The sequence below is a fragment of the Schistocerca nitens genome, chromosome 9, assembly GCF_023898315.1.
Source record: "Schistocerca nitens isolate TAMUIC-IGC-003100 chromosome 9, iqSchNite1.1, whole genome shotgun sequence".
NCBI lineage: Eukaryota > Metazoa > Arthropoda > Insecta > Orthoptera > Acrididae > Schistocerca > Schistocerca nitens.
This window is the reverse complement of record NC_064622.1, coordinates 358,152,686-358,172,084: the sequence shown is the minus strand read 5'-3', so window position 1 is coordinate 358,172,084 and position 19,399 is coordinate 358,152,686. Positions and strand designations below refer to the sequence as shown.

Below are 19,399 nucleotides of genomic sequence, written 5' to 3'. Positions count from 1 at the left end.
TCTTGAGAAACGCTCTCCTTGCCATTGCCAGTCTACATTTTATATCCTCTCTACTTCGACCATCATCGGTTATTTTACTCCCTAAATAGCAAAACTCCTTTACTACTTTAAGTGTCTCATTTCCTAATCTAATTCCCTCAGCATCACCCGACTTAATTTGACTACATTCCATTATCCTCGTTTTGCTTTTGTTGATGTTCATCTTATATCCTCCTTTCAAGACACTGTCCATTCCGTTCAACTGCTCTTCCAAGTCCTTTGCTGTCTCTGACAGAATTACAATGTCATCGGCGAACCTCAAAGTTTTTACTTCTTCTCCATGAATTTTAATACCTACTCCGAATTTTTCTTTTGTTTCCTTTACTGCTTGCTCAATATACAGATTGAATAACATCGGGGAGAGGCTACAACCCTGTCTCACTCCTTTCCCAACCACTGCTTCCCTTTCATGCCCCTCGACTCTTATAACTGCCATCTGGTTTCTGTACAAATTGTAAATAGCCTTTCGCTCCCTGTATTTTACCCCTGCCACCTTCAGAATTTGAAAGAGAGTATTCCAGTCAACATTGTCAAAAGCTTTCTCTAAGTCTACAAATGCCAGAAACGTAGGTTTGCCTTTTCTTAATCTTTCTTCCAAGATAAGTCGTAAGGTCAGTATTGCCTCACGTGTTCCAACATTTCTACGGAATCCAAACTGATCTTCTCCGAGGTCGGCTTCTACCAGTTTTTCCATTCGTCTGTAAAGAATTCGCGTTAGTATTTTGCAGCTGTGACTTATTAAACTGATAGTTCGGTAATTTTCACATCTGTCAACACCTGCTTTCTTTGGGATTGGAATTATTATATTCTTCTTGAAGTCTGAGGGTATTTCGCCTGCCTCATACATCGTGCTCACCAGATGGTAGAGTTTTGTCATGACTGGCTCTCCCGAGGCCATCAGTAGTTCTAGTGGAATGTTGTCTACTCCCGGGGCCTTGTTTCGACTCAGGTCTTTCAGTGCTCTGTCAAACTCTTCACGCAGTATCTTATCTCCCATTTCGTCTTCATCTACATCCTCTTCCATTTCCATAATATTGTCCTCAAGTACATCTCCCTTGTATAAACCCTCTATATACTCCTTCCACCTTTCTGCCTTCCCTTCTTTGCTTAGAACTGGGTTTCCATCTGAGCTCTTGATATTCATACATGTGGTTCTCTTCTCTCCAAAGGTCTCTTTAATTTTCCTGTAGGCAGTATCTATCTTACCCCTAGTGAGAGAAGCCTCTACATCCTTACATTTGTCCTCTAGCCATCCCTGCTTAGCCATTTTGCACTTCCTGTCGATTTCATTTTTGAGACGTTTGTATTCCTTTTTGCCTGCTTCATTTACTGCATTTTTATATTTTCTCCTTTCATCAATTAAATTCAATATTTCTTCTGTTACCCAAGGATTTCTATTAGCCCTCGTCTTTTTACCTACTTGATCGTCTGCTGCCTTCACCACTTCATCCCTCAGAGCTACCCATTCTTCTTCTACTGTATTTCTTTCCCCCATTCCTGTCAATTGTTCCCTTATGCTCTCCCTGAAACTCTCTACAACCTCTGGGTCTTTCAGTTTATCCAGGTCCCATCTCCTTAAATTCCCACGTTTTTGCAGTTTCTTCAGTTTCAATCTGCAGTTCATAACCAATAGATTGTGGTCAGAATCCACATCTGCCCCAGGAAATGTCTTACAATTTAAAACCTGGTTCCTAAATCTCTGTCTTACCATTATATAATCTATCTGAAACCTGTCAGTATCTCCAGGATTCTTCCATGTATACAGCCTCCTTTCATGATTCTTGAACCAAGTGTTAGCTATGATTAAGTTATGCTCTGTGCAAAATTCTACAAGGCGGCTTCCTCTTTCATTCCTTCCCCCCAATCCATATTCACCTACTATGTTTCCTTCTCTCCCTTTTCCTACTGACGAATTCCAGTCACCCATGACTATTAAATTTTCGTCTCCCTTCACTACCTGAATAATTTCTTTTATCTCGTCATACATTTCATCTATTTCTTCATCATCTGCAGAGCTAGTTGGCATATAAACTTGTACTACTGTAGTAGGCATGGGCTTTGTGTCTATCTTGGCCACAATAATGCGTTCACTATGCTGTTTGTAGTAGCTAACCCGCACTCCTATTTTTTTATTCATTATTAAACCTACTCCTGCATTACCCCTATTTGATTTTGTATTTATAACCCTGTAATCACCTGACCAAAAGTCTTGTTCCTCCTGCCACCGAACTTCACTAATTCCCACTATATCTAACTTTAACCTATCCATTTCCCTTTTCAAATTTTCTAACCTACCTGCCCGATTAAGTGATCTGACATTCCACGCTCCGATCCGTAGAACGCCAGTTTTCTTTCTCCTGATAACGACGTCCTCTTGAGTAGTCCCCGCCCGGAGATCCGAATGGGGGACTATACATACATGACATCAAATATACACGGTTGCTTACTGTAAAACATAGCACCCACCATTTGGCGTGGGATGTAAGAAGTATATCGTTCATGTGATTCTTGAGTTTCTCCCGGCGTATTTGATTATATCGTTCATGATTTACGTAAATATTACGTTAAAACTGAGAAGTCAAATATATAAAAAAATATAAAAAATAGTAATAGTACGAAAATGCCATTAAGTAACAATTCAAATGCCATTAAACAATATTCAATACAACAACGAAAAAGGTTTGAGGGTGTAGAGTAACAATTTTGTTATCATATTTAACGACGTGATAATGTACATATCATTCGTCCCATCACTGGTTGTACGCTTCCGCATAAGCACTGGGTCAGAACCCATACGTACATTCACAGGTTGATAAAACAGTAATAAAATTGCCAAGCAACTGGTTTTAAATATAAATAAAATAATTTGATTTTACATAGCTATAGTAGCAGTGGGACCTATATGAAATAAAAGCAGACTTAAGAAGTACCTATAATTCTAATTGTGTTATTGAAATAAATTTAAAAATATAAGGTGCGAACAAGTAGTATGCATCAAACATCGAGAAACCATCATGAGGAAGGACAAGTAATAGTGCCACTTATATCAGAAATATACATCGTACTTTAGAGAAATTAAACATAGGCTATTCACGATATCCAGCACTTATTCAAACAGAAAAGGAATTGTTAACATACATTAAATATAATTACGTAAAGTGATAACCGGTTCATATTACTTTGTGTCAACGCCTAAGAGATGTCGACTGTAGTAAAATTATGTTCAGTAGGCGTCCATAAGTTCTGAAAATTACGGAAAAAAAGGGAGCATACTTTTTAAAAACCGAAATTAGTGATGTTATTAGAACAAACCGAAACATGTGTGTCTATGTGTTGAGATAGTTGGAATAGCGGCCATTGTAAGTGTTCTCGTAGCAACTATGACTGAGGCGTTGTATATAAGGGATAACAAGCAACTGACTACGAATTGCTAATTGTGACAATTGGCAACAAGTTGTTGACTTTTCTCGTAGGAAATCGGAGAAGCATTCCCAAAAATGTGTGCTTCTCGATATCGTTTGCTCGTTAAGTAGCGCTATATCTGGAGATTTACGATGGCAAAAGATCTCCATCTCTTCCATAAGGTCGAGAAAGCGTCCTTTTTTACCCTTGTGCAACAACTTCAATTGCGATGTCAAATCTGGAGTTGTATGACCAGTAGCTACAAGATGGGCTGCGAAATTCGATTTTTCCGCAATATCTTTCCTCTCAAGTGCAACGTGCTCACGGAACCTTGTTCTAATTTTCTTCCGGTTTGCCCTATGTAACCTGCATTACACGTGGCACACATAAGTTTGTAAACACCTGATTCATGTACGACATTGCGTACATGAATGTTATTCCTCAAAAGCACATGTCACATAGAGGGCGTTCCAAGCCCTGTCACACCGAGGTCTGCTGAACAGGTGCATGTAAACAGGTCATCAGTCCCTTAGAACTTAGAACTAGTTAAACCAAACCAACCTAAGAACATCACACACATCCATGCTGGAGGCAGGATTCGAACCAGCGACCGTAGCGGTCGCGCGCTTCCAGACTGTAGCGCTTAGAACCGCTCGGCCACTCCGGCCGGCAAGTAGTGTGTAAGCTTAGGGACTGATGACCTTAGCAGTTAAGTCCCTTGAGATTTCACACACATTTGATTTGTTTTATTTACATTCCTGTTGGAGAGCTGCTTGGGAAGGGAAAACTTGCTGCACTAACTCATGCGGTGATTTAGAGCGCTTGGAGCTGTAGTCACATTTGGGTGACATTGCTTCTGTAAGAGTGTTGCTAATGAAAACAACTGCAAATATAAAAGCGTTCCTATAGATAGCTTTTAGTGACAATATAAACTTTCCAGTCATATTAATGTGGACACGTGTCAAAAGCTTGAATAACCAACTTCAGCAACGCGGGCCTCTGCCAGACGTGTTGGAAGTGAATGAGATTCTGGAAGGTACCAGCCAACAGCGATATGGAGCCATGTTGACTCCGGTGCCATGACCAGCTGAGGTAGGTTTCTCTATAAAAGATGCGTAGCAGGAACAGTGAAATTGAGGTGGTCCCACTGATTCTCAATTGGCTTGGTGGTCATGGGAGTACGGTAAATTCATCCTGGTGCGCTTAGAACCACACACGTACTCTGCGAACTATGTGACACATTGTATTCTCCTGTTGGTAGCCGGCCGCTGTGGCCGAGCGGTTCTAGGCGCTTCAGTCCGGAACCGCACTGCTGCTACGGTCGCAGGATCGAATCCTGCCTCGGGCGTGGATGTGTGTGATGTCTTTAGGTTAGTTAGGTTTAAGTAGTTCTTAGGGGACTGATGACCTCAGCTGTTAAGTCCCATGGTGCTTAGAGCCATTTGAACCATCCTGTTGGTAGAATGCAAAAACAAACTGCAATTAGTGGTGGACAACGACCCTACGATAGATGCATACTTGTGTGGGTCTAATGTGCCTTCCAGAATGACTAAATTACCCAGGGAATGTTAGTGTACATCCAGATGCGGTACTGGTGTGCAAACCACAGCCTTCGTCGGCGATAAGCAACAGTCATCATGGGAGCATGAACCAGGCGCCTGCTCCGGAGGTTCATATGTCCTCGGTGCGATGAGATCTACCAGCAGTACAATGCACCGTGTGGTACAGGTAGCAGTTTATGTGGTCGGAGAGCGCCAGGATGAGTACACTCTACCCCTCTGTCCACCAAACTTCTCTTATTTAAAACTAATCGAGAATCTGTGCGACCACCTCGATCGAAATGTTCAAGCCATGCGTCCGCATCCAAGAAACCTATCGCAGCTGGTCACGGCTCTGGAGTCGAAATGAATCCACCTCCGTGTCGGTACCTTCCAGAATCTCAACGACTCTCTTCCTCCACGTTTCCCAGCGATCAGAGTTGAAAAATGTGGCTGTTTAAGCTTTTTGCGGAAGTCGTATTAATGTGACTGGACAGCGCATAAGGACTTCGAAGCATACTTACACAGCGCTCTTCGTTAAACATAAGGTCTGCTGCAGACCACCCCTACGTTCCCCATACTGCCACTGCGACATCGTCAGTTACGACTGTAAACGATACGGGACTAGACCGTGAATCAGTGGAAACATGTGGCATGGCCGGATGAATTACGTTTCCTGTTATACGAGGTGGATGCTCGTGTCGCAATATGCCACCTCCCAGGAGTACGGCTGCTCAAAACCTGCACCCCACCATGTTCGTAGTCCAGTCCTGGCAGTACTGGGCCACTGGGGCAACTCACCTGCAATTCCACGGCTAATCGCTGACACCATGATAGTTGACTACGTGAACATTACTGTAGGTCATCTGCATCTCCCCCAACGTCGATGCGTGTATGTGTCACAAGGATACAAACGTGCCACAATGATACGAGTAGCATGATAGTGAACTCACATAGCCGGCCGGCGTGGCAGAGCGGTTCTAGGCGCTTCAGTCTAGAACCGCGCGATCGCTACGGTCTCAGGTTCGAATCCTGCCTCGGGCATGGATGTGTGTGATGGCCTTAGGTTAGTTAGGTTTAAGTAGTTCTAAGTTCTAGGGGACTGATGATCTCAAATGTTAAGTCCCATAGTGCTCAGAGCCATTTCAACTAACATAGATGGCCTGGCCACCAGGTTTGCCTGATGTGAACCCGGTGGAACATATCTGGGACTCTACTGGACGCCGGTTCCTCGGCCACAAGCCACGGGTCTGCAATTCATGGAATTATGCGATCCGCATGTTGACATTTCGTGTCACATATCACCAGAAACCCATCAAGGAATCGTCAATTCCATGCACCCAAACTCGTTGCTGTATTGCATTCTAAAGATGGATCAACAAGCTATGATAACAGCGCTGAAGTGCTGTAAGAAGTACACTACTGGCCATTAAAATTGTTACACCACGAAGATGATGTGCAACAGACGCGAAATTTAACCGACAGGAAGAAGATGCTGTGATATGCAAATGATTACCTCTTCAGAGCATTCACACTAGGTTGGCGCCGGTAGCGACACATACAGCGTGTTGACATGTGGAAAGCTTCCAACCGATTTCTCATACACGAACAGCAATTGACCGGCGTTGCCTGGTGAAACGTTGTTGTGATGACTCGTGTAAGGACGAGAAATGCGTACCATCACGTTTCCGATTTTGATAAAGGTCGGATAGTAGCCCATCGCGATTGCGGTGTATCGTACCGCGACATTGGTGCTCTCGTTGGTCGAGATCCAATGACTGTTAGCAGAATATGGAATAGGTGGGTTCAGGAGGGTGATACGGAACGCCGTGCTGGATCCCAACGGCCTCCTATCACTAGCAGTCGAGATGACAGGCATCTTATCCGCATGGCTGTAACGGATCGTGCAGTCACGTCCAGATCCCTGAGTCAACAGATCGGGACGTTTGCAAGAAAACAACCATCTGTACGAACAGTTCGACGACGTTTGGAGCAGCATGGAGTATCAGCTCGGAGATCATGGCTGCGGTTACCTTTAACGCTGCGATGGCGTACTCAACGACGAACCTGGGTGCACGAATGGTAAAACGTCATTTTTTCGGATGAATCCAGGTTCTATTTACAGAATCATGATGGTCGCATCCGTGTTTGGCGACATCCCGGTGAACGCACATTGGAAGCGTGTATTCGTCATCGCCATATTGGCGTATCACCCGGCGTGATGGTATGGGGTGTCATTGGTTACACGTCTCGGTCACCTCTTGTTCGCATTGACGGCACTTTGAACAGTGGACGTTACATTTCAGATGTGTTACGACCCGTGGCTCTACCGTTCATTCGATCCCTGCTAAAGCCTACACTTTAGCAGGATAATGCACGACCGCATGTTGCAGGTCCTGTACGGGCCTTTGCGGATACAGAAAATGTTCGACTGCTGCCCTGTCCAGCACATTCTCCAGATCTCTCACAAATTGAAATGTCTGGTCAATGGCGGCCGAGCAACTGGCTCGTCACAATACGCCAGTCGCTACTCTTGATCAACTGTGATATCGTGTTGAAGCTGCATGGGCAGCTGTACCTGTACACGCCATGGAAGCTCTGTTTGAATCAATGCACAGGCGTATCAAGGCCGTTATTACGGCCAGAGGTTGTTGTTCTGGGTACTGATTTCTCAGGATCTGTCCCCCCAAATTGCGTGAAAATGTAATGTCAGTTCTAGTATAATATATTTGTCCAATGAATGCCCGTTTATCATCTGCATTTCTTCTTGGTGGAGCAATTTTAATGGCCAGTAGTGTATGTACGCAAAGATTGCGAGCAGAATCTTTCAAATGCTTCAAACGGTTCTAAGCACTTAACATCTAAGGTTATCAGTCCCCTAGACTTAGAACCTAACTAACCTAAGGACATCACACACATCCATGACCGAGGCAGTATTCGAACCTGCGACCGTAGCAGCAACGCGGTTCCAGACTGAATCGCCTAGAACCGCTCGACCACAGCGGACGGCGCAGAATCGTGATTCGATCTTTGGAGCGGAGGGGGGGGGGGGGGGGGGGGGCTGGGTGACGGGCACAGTCCTGCTGCACGCTTCCTAGCTAGGAACATGGGGTAAACAGTTTTTGGTTTAGCCCGGGAGAGCGACCATTTTTATACCCATACTAACATTTATCTTACTGAGGCTGTGTTACAATACATTAAGCAAGCTTTGAAAGACGAACCGAACCGGAGATAATGCCCGGGCAAATTGTCTGAATCGATTAGTTCTTTTTGCAAAAGATATTAACTGAACTGAAATTATTGCTCAGCTAGTGGCACAATTTATAAGTGCACCGCTCGGATTTTATTTAGGAAACGAGTCACCTTTAAATAACTCCGGACTGGAGCTACACTGACGGCTCAAATTTGGTCCACTAGTGTATTGGACTTTGATCACAGATAAGTTTTAACTGTTTGAAAAAATCTTGCTTCGTTCGGATTTTACGTGAAAAAACACACGCTCCTAGGAGGTTTTCCAAGCGCGCCACTTCACTACTTTTAAACTTGTACGAATCAGTTCAAACTTGGCACAAAGGAACATAAATGGATAAAGTCGAAACAATTTTTTTAGACAATAATCATTATCCGTTGTCGAGATACGTTGGTTTAAAGGCTAGTTAAACGTAGCACGTAAAACTCATTCTTATGTGAACTGAATGCGCGGAAATGGTTTAAAGTGAATCAGATCAATAAATTAAAAAATGCTACAGAAAAGGCGCTTTCAAAAATTTAGCTTCCTTCGGATTTTACGTGCAAAAAAAAGTCTCTGTGAGATTTTTTACACTCACCACTTCTATGCTACAAATTTGTTCGAATCAGTTCATATTTTGTAGGAAGGTAGATAAATATATATAATTAATGATTGTCATTTTGTTTTGTGAAAGCTTTATCCGTTGTCACGATACAGCAGTCTAAACTTGTACATAAACTGCCAATAAAATCTGGTTTTACACGAATCGCACGTGTTGAGACAGTTCAGAGCGATACAAATGATAGTAAAAAATATATTCTTGACGTAATTATAAGAAGCGTTTGCAAAAATCTTTCATTGTTCGGCTCTTACTCGCTAAAAATCATGCGTTTGCTCATGAAACTGCGTTTCGTAGAAATTACTTGGATTTTGAGCACTGTATTCACCGAGCGAGGTGGCGCAGTCGTTAGCGCACTGGACTCGCATTCGGGAGGACGACGTTTCAATCCCGCGCCCAGTCATCGTGAGTTAGGTTTTCCGTGATTTCCATAAATTGCTTCAGGCAAATGCCGGGATCGTTCCTTTGACAAGGCACGGCCGACTTCCTTCCCTTTCCTTCCATAATCCGATGAGACCGATGACATCGCTGTTTGGTCTCCTCCCCTAAATCAGCTAACCAACCAAGCACTGCATTTGGATATAATTAAAACATGGTTATTACAGTTGATTATCATTTCGTTGTTTATACATTAAAGATTTTATTCGCCAGTGGTTTAAAATCATCGAAAAATCGTTGGACATTCAAAACAATGGATATAGCAGACCAGAATTATGCCCAGCCCTAAACAAAATGGTATATTGTTTGCAGCTTTATCCATGACCAAGCACAAATTAAACTAACACGAAAATTGCTATAAAAGTAATTGTCAGAAAAAGGTTACCTTATTTCTAACGAATAGAAAATGTTTTATGCGTTTGCTTCAGGAACTGCTATGCTGCCCAGTAGAAAATTTATTTTCGGACAGGATTAAAAAGTTGATAGTATTTTGTAGTGCTTACGTTGTTTCGAAGTTCTTCTGCTTATTTCAGCCAATAATAATCATACTTAATTCAGATTGGTTGTTGCAAAATTGGGCACCACAGTTATTCACGACAGCGAAAGCGACGGTTTCTTAAAGTTGAGTTTTGGTGTTGCAATATTTTAAATAAACAATGACAAGAATTTTCGGTAAATAGATAATAACAAGATGTATGCTTGTCAATAGTTTATTATTTGTTGCGCGAATAGTTCATCTTGCGATTTAGTAAACTTTTATGTAAGTTTATCCATGTAATATAGGCGTATCGTAAGATTATCTACGTCATAAAAGTATTTACATGCATTATTATCATAAGCTTCGCACAGCATTTAATATTTCTTTCCGTATCGTATTTACGTTTGCTGTTAATTTGTATAGTGTTTGAAGTATTTATGGTTATTTTTATAGGTTTGCGTATACTGTCTCATGCTTACATGAATAACATGTCTCTAATCGTAAGTATAAACAAAAAAATTAAAAACCAATGAAATGTAAACGAAGTTTGAAAAAATTAAAAAAAGTAATAAAATTAATGAAAACTGAAAACTGAAAACACGAAAGGTGAGACAAAAGACCTCCTCTAAGCATGTGACCTTAACGTGATGTTGAGGTTTTTCTGCTCTGAGAACACAGTAGGCTATACTGGATGGATAGGTTCAATCATAGCAGGCTCGTTACCGTAGAGGAGCCAGACTAACGATGCCAAAGTCAAGCATTAAAATTCTAAAGACAATAAAATACCTATACCGGAGCAGTCATCGCCCGAGTCAACAAAAATCTACATCGACTGTCAAACTATGGCGATCTAATGTCAAAATTCTGGTCGAGTGGAAGTTGGGAAGCAGAATGAAAAATGCTCCTATCATAGCACAATAATCCGAATATGTTCTGGGTAGAGTTAGGGATGTAAAAGAAGGTAACTAGCTTTTTGACTTATCAGGCGGCTTCAGGGACCTTTAAATCAAAATTATCTTGACGTGTTCGCGCTTTCCTTACTAGTTAAATTTATTTTCCTATCATAGTGAGCTCTTTTAGCTGAAAGGTGTTGGCACACCTACATCTTACCATTTATAGGCTTAAGTCTCCGATTCTTTGCCCAGAATCCAGAACATTCACCAATGGTAGTAAACAATATACTGTATAATATATCATATGGCATCTTATGGCTGAAGAGCATACATGTAATGGCTGAAAACGTTTTTCTGCGGGGATAAAACTTCAAAACACTGTTTTAGCGCCCCCCTCCCTCCCATCTCCCAAGCATAAATCCAACCCCAGATTTCTGAGCGGTGGGGTGGGGGGCATGATTTTTTTCCCCAAAGTGGAATACATCTACAACAGCCAGTATCCTAGACTGGGGGTATATCTATAATGGGAGTATCCCTAAGTGGAGATGCATGCATCCTAGACTTCAATGACACGTTGTGTCATATTGTATCATATCACAAATGCCATGCTGGACGACATGATGGCATGTGTCATGTTATACGACATGACATTATGTATCACTTTACCTGATGCGAAGCATCATATTACATGACATGGGTACTAATACTAACATGTAAAAAAGGGTGAATATTTGAAGATGCTCTGATTTAAATATCTTTGAAACTGCCTTCTTTTATATCCCTACCTCTGCCCAGGACATATTCGCCATTTTTGGGCTACGATAGCAGCATTTTCCATTATCGTTGATGAAACGATTATTATGTTCTCACTTACCAGCGTTGGTTCGGCAGTATGTTACACTTCTCTAGGCTGAGGACCACAATGGAGTGTTGCATGCTGGTGGATGGCTGTGGAGGGTAATGGTATGTTGATCTAAAGTGCTTCCCCAGCAGGTATCGTGCTGTGCCCGCATGTGGTGCCACTCCACTGCGCTGATATTGGGCAAGCAACACCGATCCCACAGCCTGATCTTCAGTTAACTAGCTAGCATTCACCACTGGGTTTATAACATCCAACAATGGCTACTGTTTTCTGTGACATTGAATGAATTTTGTTTGTGGACGTTATGAAGTGTGGAATGACAGTCGGACGAGAGATTAAGAAAACTAGTGTCTACTCGACTGATGATGGGTGGCAAATTACAATGCTCGCCTTGAGCACTTGATGGTGACTTCGTAACGTAGCTACACTGCCAATTTACGGACGTCTAACACAGCTCGATATTTATTTTGTCAAATATCTTTCTATTTATCTAACACTGTTTAATTTATTTATCGATTCTATACGACTACTGTAACTTAAATGCTATATTGTTTTGCTACGTAAATTGTACCTGTAGGCCGCCGGAGTGGCCGAGCGGTTAAAGGCGCTACATTCTGGAACCGCACGACCGCTACGGTCGCAGGTTCGAATCCTGCCTCGGGCATGGATGTGTGTGATGTCCTTAGGTTAGTTAGGTTTAAGTAGTTCTAAGTTCTAGGGGACTTATGACCACAGCAGTTGAGTCCCATAGTGCTCAGAGCCATTTGAACCATTTTTTTGTACCTGTAGAAAGGATTAGTAATTACACCACAGAATTTGTAGTTGTCAGTTTAATGTGTAATGTCACACTCGTTGGATAGATAATTTGTAAATCTTTGGGTGTACGTAGACGCAGTGAGTCTGAGAACCCACTGTGAGGTTGATGGGTGCTGCAGATTGGCGCTCACGCACAAAAAGCTCTGTAGTTAACAGATCGTAATGGCGTGTGCTCACGGAAACACATAGCTGTTCTGCACTGCGTTCAAGGCAAGAAGAAATCTTAGATCAGACAACATGTGGCTGCACTCTACTCTAGATGATGACTGTTTACCTTGGACTGATGTCCTGTAATAAGTACAGCAGTTGCAATCGTAATTGCACCTAAAAAGCCATACAAGAAAGCAGAACGTGTAAATGGTACGTGAGCTGTGCAAGAAGACGCAACATGTCTGAGCACCTGTTAACTGAGCCTGAATCTCACACTCATAGGGAAAGAGCTGATATTTGCTTTAATTTATTTTTGTAACTGGGCGAAGATTAGTGTTTTCCCCTAAAATTGAACGATAAATGACGTAATAATTTCAACGTGGTTAAATGACTGCAAACTACCTTCTTATTGAAGCTCTAATGTCTATCTCTTTTTCTGTGAACGGAGTCCATTCAACATTTGTTCATTGACGGTACAGAGAAACGCTAAATTACCAGTCCCGATTCACAGCTGTGATCATTCTTGTGCATTGCTAGTTCCTAATTTCTGTTGTTCTTCTTTGAGTGGTTAAAACAGTAACGGTTTTGTTCTGACATCTTTCTTAAATTTATTGAAGTATAAAGAACCATTTCCAATATATACAATCTACGCTGGCAGTAAATGAAGTGTTCCCGCTTTCTCAAATTTCATTTAAAAGGTAGCATTCAGATTCAATCCAAAGTTTCTGTAGCATTTTCTAAAATATAAAACTTTCAGTCTGATTGTCTAATGGTAAGTATTAGCTTCTGTCTTAGCGTGTGTAAACTGCACTGACGCAAAACTGTGAGAACGTTAAAGGATGCTAAGCAGGTAGGAAGTGATATGAAAAATTAGCGGCCGTTGCTCTGTATGTCATTGTCTCTTTGAATAGGTCACGCTTTAGACACAAGCCTGTAACTGTTTCATTAGGCAGTTTGTTACGAGCTGAAAAGTAATGCCTCCGGAGTTTTGATTGTGATCTCCAAGTAGGCTGGGGTATTACATGTCATCCGTGTTACTCACAAGGGAACCTCCCCATCGCACCCCCCTCAGATTTAGTTATAAGTTGGCACAGGGATAGGCCATGAAAAACTGAACACAGATCAATCGAGAAAACAGGAAGAAGTTGTATGGAACTATGAAAAAAATAAGCAAAATATACAAACTGAGTAGTCCATGCGGAAGGTAAGCAACATCAAGGGGGCTGTTGGTTTACGAGCGCCGTGGTCCCATGGTTAGCGTGAGCAGCTGCGGATCGAGAGGTCCTTGGTTCAAATCTTCTCTCGAGTGAAAAGTTTAATTTTCAGACAATTATCAAAGTTCAGGCACTCACACATAATCAACTTCGCTCTCCAAAATTCCAGGACATGTTCAGATTTGCTTGGACATATGCAGGATTTGACGGTCTACACACGGAAACATTTTAAAACGTAAAAAACATATGTTTTGACAGAGCATAGGGAAAACGGTGCGACTGTGAAACTGTTGCATTCATTTGTTGCGGTTTATGTGACAAACTCTTACGTTTTCATCACTTTTTTGGGAGTGATTATCACATCCACAAGAAAACCTAAATCGGGCAAGGTAGAAGAATCTTTTTACCCATTCGCCACGTGTGCAAGTTAGGTGGGTCGACAACATGCCGTCACCAGTGTCGTATAGAATATTTCAGACGTGTTTTCCTGTGGAGGAATCGGTTGACCTATGAATTTGCGATCAAATGTTTTCGGTTCCTATTGGAGAGGCACGTCCTTTCGTCTACTAATCGCACGGTTTTGCGGTGCGGTCGAAAAACACAGACACTAAACTTATTACAGTGAACAGAGACGTCAATGAATGAACGGTGAGATCGTAACTTTGCGAAAATAAAGTAAGTGAAATTTTTACTCGAGGGAGGACTCGAACCCAGGACCTCCCGTTTCACAGTTGCTCACTCTAACCACGGGACCACGGCGCTCCTCAGCTTACATTGTCCTTGATGTTGCATATCTTACACTTGGACTACTCAGTTTGTATATTTTGCTTATTTTTTCATAGTTCCACACAACTTCTTCCTGTTTTCTCGATTGATCTATGTTCAGTTTTTCAAGGCCTATCCACTGTGTCAATTTATAACTAAATCTGAGGGGGGTACGATGGGGAGGTTCCCTTGTCAGTCGACTTCCCCGCTTCGCAGATGCAAGTTGCAACGCACTGCCGCTAGAGGGCTCCGATTTGTACCGTGTAACATGGCTTTTTTTGTGTAACGTTGGTGCGTGAGGAACAGCGTACTGCAGTGGAATTTCTAACCGCAAGAAACGAGCCTCCAACTGAAATTCGTAGAAGAATAAAAGCCGTAGGCGGTGTTGTGTTGTTCGTACTCGTAATGGAGGTAACGGTGACGGTAACCTCAATATGTGTGGCAGGTCTGAGTGGAAAACCGCGTAAAGCAACCGAAGAGACTCATCGGCAGCTGATTGATGAACTCGTCAGAGAAAGTCGTCGGATGACACAAACAAATCTGCAACAGTCGAACAGTTTGGGTTCACTGCCATCGATCACGGACACAGTTCGGACTAAGCCCCATCCGATTTTCATCGTTTTCAAAACTTAGAGAATACCTTCGAGGACTTTACGTTGACAGTGATGAAGTGGTGCAGGCAGAAGTGAGGTGACATTCTAGATTGACGGCTCCAACAAACTGGTCTCTCGTTGGGAGTAATGTGTTCGTCACCAGAGTGACGACGTTGAAAACTACGAGGATGGTTAGAAAAGTTCTGGGAACGAAATAGAAAAAAAGTACTTACATCACTGAAACTTTTTTATTTTTCAATGTAGTCTCCTCATACATTAATGCACTTCATCCTATCTCGGAAGTGAGTTTCCTCCAGGCCTGCAAAATAGTTGTCAACTCCGGTTATCAATTGTTCGTTTGAAGTGAATCTTCGTCCACCAATAAAAAATTTCAGTTTTGGGAAGAGATGGAAGTCTGACGGAGCCATATCAAGTGAAGAAGGCGAGTGCAGCAACAATTCATACCTTAGTTCGTGTAATTCTGCCATGGCGACGGCACATGTGTGCGGGCGCGCATTGTCTTGTTGCGGCACCCATCTTGCAGATAATTTTTTCATTTCTAATTCTTCAGTTAACACGTGATATACCCTTTCAGATGACATCTGGCAAGCGTTAGCAATTTCTTGCAATTTCAATCGGCGATCCTCCATGACCATTTTGTGCACTTTTGCAATGATTTATGGAGTAGTGACACACATTGGCCGACCACAGAGCGGATCATCATCTAAGCTCTCCCGACCAAATTTAAATTCATTTGTCCACTCGGCCTCTGTTGAATATGAAGGAGTCTCCTAGTGTATTCTGGAAATCAGCCTGAATGTCCTTTGCTTTCATGCCTTTCTTTACGAAGTACTTAATCACTGCTCGAATCTCGATTTTTTTCCATCTTCCCAAATCACGACGCGGGAACAACAACCACCGCTCTTTTCCAAGAGCACTGACCTGGCACGTGTTCGCCCGGGTTCCCGGGTTCGATTCCCGGCGGGGTCAAGGATTTTCTCTGCCTCGTGATGGCTGGGTGTTGTGTGCTGTCCGTAGGTTAGTTAGGTTTAAGTAGTTCTAAGTTCTAGAGGACTGATGACCATAGATGTTAAGTCCCATAGTGCTCAGAGCCATTTGGCACGTGTTTGCAGGCAACAGTCCAATTATTATCACGTGAACAACTCGTTGCGCTAACGCCGACCTCTCCCAGTGATTACCAGAATTTTTCAAACCACCCTCTTAAATATGTAGACAAGGAGAAAATGATGTAGAATGTCAATAAGGTTTGTTTTATTTAAAAACTACGCGGAGGCATTGCTTTTTAGCACATCCTCATAGATACTGTGATAAAGTGGAGACTGATTGCAAGTAAGTCATTTATAGTTCATGTGAACTCATTCCAGAAGTGTAATTAGGTGATGGTATACCTAAAAATGCAACCACTGAATTAATTCCAGAATGATATTTTCACTCTGCAGCGGAGTGTGTGCTGATATGAAACTTCCTGGCAGATTAAAATTGTGTGCCGGACCGAGACTCGAACTCGGGACCTTTGCCTTTGGCGGGCAAGTGCTCTACCAAACATCCCCCAGGCTGTGGCTAAGCCATCTCTCCGCAATATCCTTTCTTTCAGGAGTGCTAGGTACGCAGGAGAGCTTCTGTAAAGTTTGGAAGGTAGGAGCTGTGAGGACGGGGCGTGAGTCGTGCTTTGGTAGCTCAGTTGGTAGAGCAGTTGCCCGCAAAATGCAAAGGTGCCGAGTTCGAGTCTCGGTCCGGCACACAGTTTTAATCTGCCAGGACGTTTCACTAAATTAATTAAAACTGTACAGTTCTAACAGCATAGATAGTTTCAATAGTGGTCCCATCTCATTTGATTTAAAACAGGGTCCATTACAACCTGAAACTTCATTATGACAATGCACCACGCCATCGCTCCTGAACTGCGTCAGATTGTTTCAAGAAAATAAGTCGTCCAGTGCTTTATTTATTTATTATAACCAATTTTGTGCCCAAAGACTCATATTCAGTTGCTCATTGCCACCATAGCTCGTTAACAAAGAGGCCACAAAACACGTATCGCCGCTGAAACCCAACGTCAAATTGTCATGTCGTTAACGACAGGAGTAGCTAATGGGGCGTCGCGCGCCTCTACTCACCGGCGGCAGAGCAGGCTGGCAGCGGCATGTCGGGCCACGTCTGCATCACGGCGAGCGCCACGTAGGCTCCCAGCAGAGAGGTAGCGTGGCACACCACGGCGCGCGCGTGCATCCGAGCCAGCAGGCCTGCCAACACAACGCCAGCTGTCAGTATCTACATGATCCTTCACTGAAGTGGACGCGGGACTGCGCCTGGTCATAAACGTGTAGAAATAGGGCGTACTAACAGCCGTACTTCTTATAAAATACAGGGTGTATCAAAAAGAATCATCCGATTTCTGAAACTAATACATACATAGAATGAATTTTGTTTTTTTGATGAACAGGAAACTCAAAAAGTTTTTTTTCATTCCTTCTCATAGGTGTCGTGCGGTATTCAGACTGTTCCCACACTGCAGTTACAGCTTCCACAGCTGCTATTATGCGATATTTCATTCATTGTTGTTGTTAACGGAGGCACATAAACAGAGTCTTTTATAAGCCCCCACAAGAAATAATCACATACGGTCAGGTCCAACTATAACACCAATTTATTTGGCGCTTCAGTGTATTATACCAGTTCGTTTGCGTGTTTTATTCGATATGAGATGACAATTAACTATTGCTAAACAGATAATAGATTGTGAAAGATTTTTGGTATGTGTTATGTGGTCTTCCTTTTCTTGACATTTCTGTATAGAGTTATTGCTTGGATACGCTATTTTTATTCCATGCTTCTCGAGGATGTTGCCAATCCCCACCCTAGATCAACTGCTAGCGTACCACAATAAAGCAATAATTTACACACACAGTAGCTACGATATATTAGTTCCTTTTACAAACAAACAAACACACAAATATATGGACAGTCATTACCACCGAGAAAAATGCACGCGCACACACACTACACGGAAAATATATCCACTGACACACACAGAGCAGTAGCAGATGCTCCCTCTCCTATCAAAAGAAACAGAAGACGAACGCACCCCTCATTAGCAGAACAAAATACACAAAATGACGAGAATGTCAGCGATTCTGTACAACACAAAAACTTGAATGAATATATTTAGTGATAGAGAAGAAGCTGTGTGCTGAAGTCTAACATATGTGAAACAACAAGAAGAATGACGCAAACATCCAGAAAAACCGTGAGTAGCTATAAGAATTAATAAAATTTAAAGTTAAGTCACGAGAACTGTTCATCATTCTAGCAAACAAAGTGTAGGAGGAAGAAAACCATACTGCTACAGTGATCACTGAAGATGCTTTAGGATAAAGTAAAACGCGTTTGGTCTTAATAAGACTTTCATTACAGTTGCAAAAGACGGCGTTTAACCTACACTACCTATATAACTGCAAGTGTGAAAAAAAAAGAGGCCGGAAAACAAAGAAGACAACATGTCATATCAGTACTTCGGTGCTAACTCTTGCGGGCTACATGCTGGCTCGAGGGAGCACTTCAGCATAAGAGCACTTCATTGTAGTTACGGATGTTGACAGATCAAACTTTCCCTCGCCACGCCTGAACGACTCATGGGACTCTCGGGACAATAGTCACATACTGTCCGCTGAGACACGTCCTGGGCGTCGATCGAGAGACATTCCGCTGCCCTGGTCTCACCTCCCGGCAAAGGATGACGTTGCACTTTCTCTCTCTCTCCCTTCATCTCTATCTCTCCCCCTCTCTCCCTCCCCATTCTCTCTTGCTCTCTCTCTCTTTTTCTCCCTCCCTCTGTCCCTCTCCCTATCTCTCTCTCTCTCCCTCTCCCTCTCCCGCTCTCTCCTGATGGTTTGTCACAAACTGGCCGTTTTGGCCCCTCTGATTGACTGGTGGCTACTTTACCAACAGTAGGGTACACCCAACTGTAATTCGAAGTAAACAATATACATCTTTTCTATAGTGTCTGGCAGAATCAGTAGTAGAATCTGATCACGTACCACGGGGTCGCTACATCGAGGAAGGATGATCATTTATAATTATTGCCTTCTGGAGTCCACAGCATTAATCGTTGAGCTGTATTTCAAAAATTATGAATCTTCCATCACATTTCAGCGACTATTTCGTCATCATTTCGTGTTGAAAAGCCATGATAGCTTCCGGTCATCGGGCTATTGTATGGTGGGTGCAACGATTCAGGATTACTGTATCTTGCGTGAAAGAGCAATGGTCCACTGTGATGAAGGACACAGCCGTTCACGAGAGGAAGACGTTCTCCATTCTGCTGCCAGACATGCCTCGGCGT

The 19,399-nt window shown here is 42.7% G+C and overlaps 1 protein-coding gene across 2 annotated transcripts in view; it reads right to left on the bottom strand.

The window, feature by feature from the left end:
- The window catches only part of LOC126203285 (probable G-protein coupled receptor Mth-like 1), a 361,675-nt gene that overhangs the window by 224,094 nt on the left and 118,182 nt on the right, over positions 1–19,399 (bottom strand). For both annotated transcript variants that reach the window (XM_049937542.1, XM_049937543.1), the window contains exon 5: positions 17,175–17,300. In XM_049937542.1, the coding sequence (XP_049793499.1) occupies positions 17,175–17,300 (126 nt within the window). The remainder of the gene's footprint in view (positions 1–17,174; positions 17,301–19,399) is intronic.